Source organism: Zerene cesonia, chromosome 26 (genome assembly GCF_012273895.1).
Source record: "Zerene cesonia ecotype Mississippi chromosome 26, Zerene_cesonia_1.1, whole genome shotgun sequence".
Classification (NCBI taxonomy): domain Eukaryota; kingdom Metazoa; phylum Arthropoda; class Insecta; order Lepidoptera; family Pieridae; genus Zerene; species Zerene cesonia.
Genome location: NC_052127.1, coordinates 4,171,283 through 4,179,975, shown reverse-complemented (window position 1 = coordinate 4,179,975; position 8,693 = coordinate 4,171,283). Strand labels below are relative to the sequence as shown.

The window sequence follows — 8,693 nt, the reverse complement described above, 5'->3', positions numbered from 1 at the left end:
ATACAAATAAAAGCGATAAATTATATATTTATTTATCGTTGTTTTAACGTATAAATTGTATTAGAAATGATGTAAGTTTTCAAGTGTAATGAATATCGTGTGTAGGTGTTGAACAAATTTATTGTATACTAGCTGCGCCCGGCGGTTTCACCCGCGTAAGTCTGTATCCTGTAGGAATATGGGGATAAAAAGTTGCCTATGTGTTATTCCAATTGTCCAGCTGTCTACGTACCAAATTTCATTGCAATCGGTTAAGTAGTTTTTGTATGAAACAGTAACAAACATACACACATCCTCACAAACTTTCGCATTTATGATATTAGTAGGATGGGTTGTCAATCTGTGAAAATGTATCATACTAATCTTCTGCTTTCTAATGGTGAAATAATTTTTGAAATCGGTCCAGTAATTTTATTAACGTTAGATATATACACATAAAACCACAATGTTTTCTCCTTGCGTTATTTCTATTGAATACATACATGTAAATTCGTAACACTACATAGTATAAAACAAAGTCACTTTCTCTCTGTGCCTATGTATACTTAAATCTTTCAAACTACGCAACGGATTTTGATTGGGTTTTGTTTTAATAGATAGAGTGATTCAAGAGGAATGTTTATATGTATAATAACATCTATTAAATTAGTCGGAATATAACGCGTGCGAAGCCGCGGGCAAAAGCTAGTACCAAATAAACGGAATCACGTCAACAAAAATGTTGCAACATCATGAAATCAAAGTGATTGTTGAACTCATCATTTTCAGTGCGTATGTGCGAAATACATGTGTAAGTGATTTACCTGTGTGTGCGTGTGCGTGTGCGTGTGTGTGTGCGCGTGTGTGTGTATGTGTGTGCGTGTGTGTCTATGTGTGTGTGTGTGTGTGTGTGTGTGTGCGTGTGTGTGTGTGGTGATCATATAGGAGAAAAACATTTGCAAACGCAAACTCAAAGTTGCATTCACTCAAACGACAGTTTGAAAGTACGGATGTATGGATGTATATTACTCTTTCCCGCAAAATAGCTTGTCGTATATGTATGAAATTCGATACAGAGATAGGCATAAGCTACTTATTACACGGGCCGCGTGTTTGAGAGATTCCATTTAAAATGGAATGAATATAAGAAACACCTTTACAACAAGAACTGATATTCTTCCTACTAATATTATAAATGCGAAATTTTGTGAGGATGGATGTATGTGTATGGGTACGAATGTTCGTTACTATTTCACGCAAATACTAATAAACCGATTACAATGAAATTCGGTACGTAGACAGTTGGACAACTGGAATAACATAGGCAACTATTTATCCCGATATTCTTACAGGATACGGACTTACGCGGGTGATAGTGTAACTGAAAATGTAATTAAAACATTACAAGTAAACGTATCGTTAATTGTTAGTACAGCAATGTATTAATCCCTACTAATATTATAAATACGAAAGTAACTCTGTCTGTCTGTCTGTCTGTTACGCTTTCACGCCTAAACCACTGAACCGATTTTGATAAAATTTGGTATGATTATAGAACTGAACTTGGGAAAGGACATAGGATACTTTTTATCGCGAAAAAAGGGTAGAAAGGGTTGGAAGAGGGGATGAAAGTTTGTATGAAAGTTCGATCGTCAAACCGATTTTGATGAAACTTGATATGAAGGTGGAGCTAAACGTGGAAAAGAACAAACCATACTTTTTAATGCGAAGAAAATACTCCTTACCATGTCGCGCGATATAAGCGAATTCTACGCGGGCGAAGCCGCGGCCTAAAAAAGCTAGTATCTTATATAATATACACAGTGAAGCAAAACATTTTTCAGTTTGTAGCCGATCGAGTCATAATATAAAAGACAATGACGAACTATTGTCGCTATAACTCATAACATTGGACAATGGAGAGTTGGCTGACGGTGTATATCTAGATATAGGTCTGCTTTATGTCTGTCTATATGTGTTGTTGTATGTATGTCTGTAGTTCTGTCTGTCTGTCTATCTATCCGTCTGTAAGCTGTATCTCTTGAACCGTGATAGACAGTTGAAATTTTCGAAGGTGATATGTCTGTTTCAGTTATAACAACGAATAATAAAATTGAAGTTAAGCAACGGTTGGGACGGCCATAAATTGGATGGATGACCAATACTCATATAATTTGTAAACAATATAGCACGTATTATTAACTTTACATTAGGAATATTCTGTCTATCGCTAAGACTATCCACATTCTAGAAATTTCTAGATTATCGAAATTATATTTGATATATGTCAATGGGAAATAGTATTTTCCAATAAGGAAGTCAGAGACAGCAATTTCCAGTAACATTGTACGATTAACTCAAAGTCAAAGAGATAATTTTCGTATCGGACGTAATATCTTTGACCCAAGACCTTTCTAACGTTTTCAATCGCCGCTACTTTATTATATTATATGTATAAAATAAATTTATTATATTAACTGTATTCAATGTTGGTGCAGTGATTAGCTTGTAAGTGTGGAAACTGAGAAGTCCTATGTTTGATGATACTTTACAGATTTTTTTGTCATGACTGCGGTTGGATTCGAAAATCTCTTTTGTTTATTCCAAATGTTATAATGTTTCGTTATATACCTTTGTTAAATCTGTTCAGACGAGAGAAATCTGATGCAATTTATGTGAATTAGTGTATCAGCACTTATATAATTAAATTTATATTATACTAGTTGCGCCCGACGGTATCACCCGCGTAAGTCCGTATCCCTTAGGAATATCGGGATAAAAAGCCTATATGTTATTCCAGTTGTTCAGTTGTTTACGTACCAAATGTCATTGCAATTGGTTTAGTAGTTTTTGCGTGAAAAACCAACAAACACACACACACATCCTTACAAACTTTCGCGTTTATAATATTAGTAGGATAGGATATTTACACGTTTCTTATTGCCTTGCCCTTAGACACTCGGTAAAGATAGGAGAGTATAAAACAATGTGAATTGACACTTTAGCCAAGTAAAATTTGCAAATTGACGTCTTTATCTATCACATCACACTAATATTATAAATGTATGTTGTTTGTTTGGATGATTGTCCGTCAATCAAGCTGAAACTACTTAACGGATATTGATTAAATTTGGTATACAGACAGGGTATGAGCTGATTTTGGTGATAGGATACTGTTTATTCTGATTAAAAATTCCGTTAGGATAAAACAGGAATCTTGATATCCGGGCAGAGCCGGGACGAGCATCTTGTTCTATATAATTATAATATTAAAAGAGAAAACCTTTTTTGTTCGTTACAAAGTAGCTGAAAACCTACCCGCCAGATTTTAAAATTATTTTACGTGTCCAAATTATTTAAAACTTATGCTAAAATATTGTTACATTCGCACGAAGAGGAAACACGAATCTTAAAGTGTAGTTTAATTACAATTGTTTTTTTTCCATACATGAGCGCGTACATTCGTAGATTATACGAATATTTCGACAACTTTACTGAGGTTGAGACCTTACCAGGCTTCATTTTATTTATTTGTTCTCCCAAGTCATTCTTATCCATTTACGGGGAAAGATAAACAACTATTGTCGAGTCACAAATCGAATTTTTGTCACCAGTACTTACACGTTTCTGAACGAAAAAGAATTACTATCTATACTAGGATTCTACGTAACAAAAACATTTATGAATACTAAACTTCTAGGCATTAATTAGGCGTGTTTTACGTGTTAACTACATCGCCAGTTGAGATAACATTCGCTTTATAGTCAAATAGTCACGTCAAACGTGAAATGTTCCATGTTGGTTCTCTTTATTATTTAGTTTATTGCTTTATGTATTTGGAAAGGTAGACATACTAACTACTGTTTTTACGAATTTTTTTTATAACTGGCGGCCCGTCACGGCTTCGCCCGTGGGACGTATATAGCCTTAAGCCTTCCTCAATATATGGGCTATCTAAAACTGAAACAATTTTTCAAAACGGACCAGTATTCCTGTTTCTATTCCTGAGATTAGCGCGTTAAACATACAAACCCTTTAGCTTTATAATATTAGTATAGATAAGAATGGGTAAGTGCCACAAATGATATTATTTAAATGTTAAATGACCCCAGCATTGACGTATAATAAACAATTAAAAATTTATCCGAAGCAAAACTCTGTCTGTGCGTGTATTAAACAGAATTTTGTTAGGAATGATACAATAAAATTTGAACATAACTTGCTACAAGATAAGGTGTTAATTTCAATGGATGTTTTATACAACGCCGCGCGGACATTATTTGATCACTTTTAAATGGCGATTTTACATTCTTACACGTGCCCACGTAAATGCCACAAATTTCATTGTTATTTGCATTGATAATGCGTTTATTCGTCTAATCCCGTATGTTCCGATGCATCTTTATCTCTCACAACAATAAAATTAATTACTTAATGACCTATTAGACGATACAAATAGCGACAAAGTAATCAATTTTTAAGTGCAACTAAAATAATATTATGAATTGGGTAGTTGATATTTAACTAGATACTAACGAATTGTATGCAATATAGCAATAGCTACATATAAGAATTTTGGTCTATTTTTTTTATATTTCTAGTAGAAACTCTAAATCGAATATAACACAGATCATACGCGAAAAAAAATTGTTATGTTCCCATATTTTGGATTAACTTCGGCGTAATTTTATTCTACTTTTAGGGTTAATTTCGAGTAAGATGGATGAAATGTCCTATAACGTTGAAATATGGAAGTCAAATTTAACTTTTCGAGTTAAAGACGAAAAATAACATCTACATTTGGCCTTGCATGGACTCATTAATTACTCCCACTATAGAAATAAGTAAGTTTTAAAGGCGTGAAGGGAAGAGAAAACATTTTTTTCGAGATATAGAGGTTTTTCTCGGTCGTTTCAATTCAATTTCAAACCAAAACCAAACAGATTAGGGTTGATAGTTCGTTGTACATCGCTTCCTTATTTAAATCTGTAGAAACGACTAAGCTATCCAAAGTTATCATACATTCGAAAATGCCATCTTTAATCAACAAAATCATAGTTCTATATTTTAACACAGCGCAAACAGGTTTCGCTGTACAACCAAATAAAACAATCTAAATATCTCTTAAATCGTGAACTAATAGTGGAATTACTATAATTCACATATGCATCTAGCTACAAAGTGCATGCTTGCGATAATGTTATCGTGATTGCAGTAGCATGGAACTTTACAGAGCGAGCACCGTGACCATTTCGTACTTTCTGATAACAGTAAGACATAGCGTGAGTTATTATGAGAAATGTGTTTTTTACTAAGACATAAACATACTTATTTGCCATGTATGTAAATAATATACAGCGCTATACAGTAATTCAGGTCTGTCACTTGTGACGTTGTAACTATTTAATTGTCTGTGCCAGTTTTATTCCATTAAAAACTATATTTTAGTGTTGGACGACCCATTTATCGAGGAAGGCTATAAAGTACTACCTACCACCATAAGGATCTGAGTGTTTATCTATATTACATTAATATAAAGCTGAAGATGTTTTTTTTTTTCTTTGCATGCGCTAAGCGTTCCTGCGCTTGCTAATGGACCGAATTCAAAAATTCTTTCACAGTATGATATGTGTATAAATTACTAGCGTTCCGCCTATATAACCTTCCTTAATAAATGGACTATCTAACACTGAAAGAATTTGTGAAATCCGACCAATAGTTCCTGAGATTAATGCGTTCAAACAAACAAACTCTTCAGCTTTATAATATTAAGTAAAGATGATAAGGATTCAAGAGTGACATTGAAAAAGTCTAAACTTGTGCGTTTTAGTCTATTTTGTATAATATGTCAATATGTCCTATTCTAATCTAATAAATTCTTCTGTCTAAATAATATCTTGTGTAAAATATGCAGGGAAACCCCCCGAATTTTCAAACATAATACCAGATTACAAAACGCAAAAGTCATCATGTTTTGGAAGTTGTTAAATAGGTCTCGACGACGAATTAATCGCTGATAATACAAAATCATTGAATAATGTTTACCCAGCGATAACCTGAAAGAAATCACGGCAGGGCTGCATGAGGTCGGGAAATGACATTCCATCCTCATAGTAATTATAATGTTATAACCGTTTTATATAATACAACTTGCGTGATCAGAAACGGTTTTTATTTGTTTTGTCTATATGTATATGGGTGCTGATAAGTATAAATATTTACATACAAGCTATCCGCGCTGCTTCGCTCGCGTAGTACAAGAAAATTCCCATGGAAATGAGATGTTTCACCGCGGAAAAGAAGTAACCTGTTTTACTCTTTAGCCAAACTGTCTTCACTTCATAGAAATTCACTTGTATGTGGGGAATAAGGGAAGATATTCATACGGAATGTATCAAGCATTTTTTCACTATGCAAAAACGATATTGACATTTTCGGAATTTCATTTAGTTAGTTATTTATTCATCCATAACTTTCCTTTTTTGAAATGAAGCAATACATTATACATACATACATTACGTCATATTTTCCTTTTTTTTTGTAAACGGGGTCGAATTTTTGTTTTTTATTGCTTATTATAAGTTGTATATTTTTAACTGTTGTCATATAAAATTGCAGACATTGTTCGGGCATATAATTATAACTATGAATTGGCATTTCTATTTTACAAATAATCAAAAATCATATGTTAATAACAGAATTCCTGATAAAAACGTCGCATTGACGAATAGTTTATGTCAGCATGAATTTCAGTTCTTGAAATCGGTTTTCACTTTTTGTATCAGCAGTAGTAATTTCTCGGTCGGCAATTGATTAGAGCACAGATTATAAAAGAACGTAGATAGATAAGAAAACGGTGACAGCGTTATCGTATTAAACAGATTATAATCCATTTATCGATACTATTTGTCAATTCTGTAATAAATCCGCGATATTACATTGTGTTATTTATATTGATAACGGGATGTCAATGAAATAGTACCTATTTTAGTTTGTATAATAGTATATATTTCAGTTTATATAACAAAACCTGTATTTTATATTAAGGTAACACAGCTGTTAACTTTTAACAACTTAGAATGCTTAGAAATCTAGTCAAAAATAATTTCTCCTAACTGTATCAATGGATTTTTTTATGAATAGCTGAAAATTGGACGATTTATTAAAATTTATACATTAAAGTTCGCATTATTCAAAGTCGACGTGGATGGCTAGATTTGTAATAAAATGGTGTTTGTAATGAGATTGTTGGCTATTGAAAAAACATATCTTAAAGCATTTTAAACACGCATATCAATTAATTGAGGAAAAAATCAACACCGTTTCATCATGAATATATAGATAACACAATTAATAGATTTATATTCACACAATGAACAATAATTTTATTAGCAACATTCAGTCAGTACACTTTACAACTCAAGTGCGTATTACACGGGTATCGGTTCAATATATTACACGTATTTTTTTTTATATATTGTGGGAATCGAAAACGCTTCGGCACAAAAAGTTCCAGTTTGCATTGGGGAAGGTAACGTGTGTTTTCTGTATCCTTACTAACAATATCACAGTAGTCACGTAATAGGTGTTATTAATATAATAACCAAGTAACGTCTTTTGTTTCAGCTCAAAGGACGATGAGATAGACGGAAATTGTATAGTAAGAGCACGCGGCTTGCCCTGGCAGTCTTCTGACCAAGACATCGCCAAATTCTTTCGAGGACTCAATGTTGCCAAGTATGTTGATCTTTGCCTTTTTTCCTATTATAATGATATGACCCTTAAAATATTCTTTGACAAAAATTTCGTTTGCCCAATAATAAAAAGAGATTTAAACTTCTTATTTATTAAACCTGTCCTGTTTATGGGTGTTTTACCTGTCCTGTTTATGGGTGTTTTTTGGAATTGGTTCGAGAACTTAAAAAATTGAAATTGGGTGTTAGTTTTATTAAAATTGGTTGAAAAACTTGAAAATTTGCATGAAATGTACCGCGTACTGTGCGTTCTTAAAAGAAATTTTGGATTTTAGACAAAAAAATATAAGAAAATAAGTATATATATACAAAAGAATATAAGTATGCCTTTCGTTATAAACATTCAATAAAACTTCACACCCATCAGTACACATATGTTTAATAAATGCGAAGAACTTCGGATCTCTTTATTATTTACCTTCCAAATCTCTAGAATTGATAATTTGTCCAAAGGGGTGGCGTAGCTCTCTGCCTATCACCGCAAGGGCGACGCAACGGAGAGGCTCTAGTGCGTTTCGTGTCTCAGGAACATCGCGACATGGCGCTAAAGCGGCATAAACACCATATTGGCCCGCGGTACATTGAGGTGAGGAACTGAAAGCACAAGCAAAGTAGGCTTAAAGTGTAGCTTAAAGAAAAGTAATAAAATATGCCATGACCTGAATGATGGTTTCTCAGTAAAGTCCAGAAAAATGCTTATATAAAATAGTAGAGGGAGTTAGTATTAGGTTTAAAATAGTTCGTTCTATGATTACATCTGCTATAATTGATGTAAATATTGACGTTATGACAATATAAAACTAGATTCTTAATTACGTATTTCCTCGTACATGTATAAATAATGAGAGATTGGTGTATTACAAATCATTAAGATAGCTTTAAATGTTATTTACGAAAGCCCTTCATTCTCGTCCTAAGTAGAAACACAAGAAGTTTTTAATAAATATGAATTTTCTCTGT

General features: G+C 33.0%; 1 protein-coding gene across 2 annotated transcripts in view; it reads left to right on the top strand.

The window, feature by feature from the left end:
- The window catches only part of LOC119837105 (RNA-binding protein fusilli), an 85,119-nt gene that overhangs the window by 63,878 nt on the left and 12,548 nt on the right, over positions 1-8,693 (top strand). For both annotated transcript variants that reach the window (XM_038362607.1, XM_038362606.1), the window contains exons 7-8: positions 7,606-7,716; positions 8,187-8,319. In XM_038362607.1, coding sequence (XP_038218535.1) covers positions 7,606-7,716; positions 8,187-8,319 — 244 coding nt within the window. The remainder of the gene's footprint in view (positions 1-7,605; positions 7,717-8,186; positions 8,320-8,693) is intronic.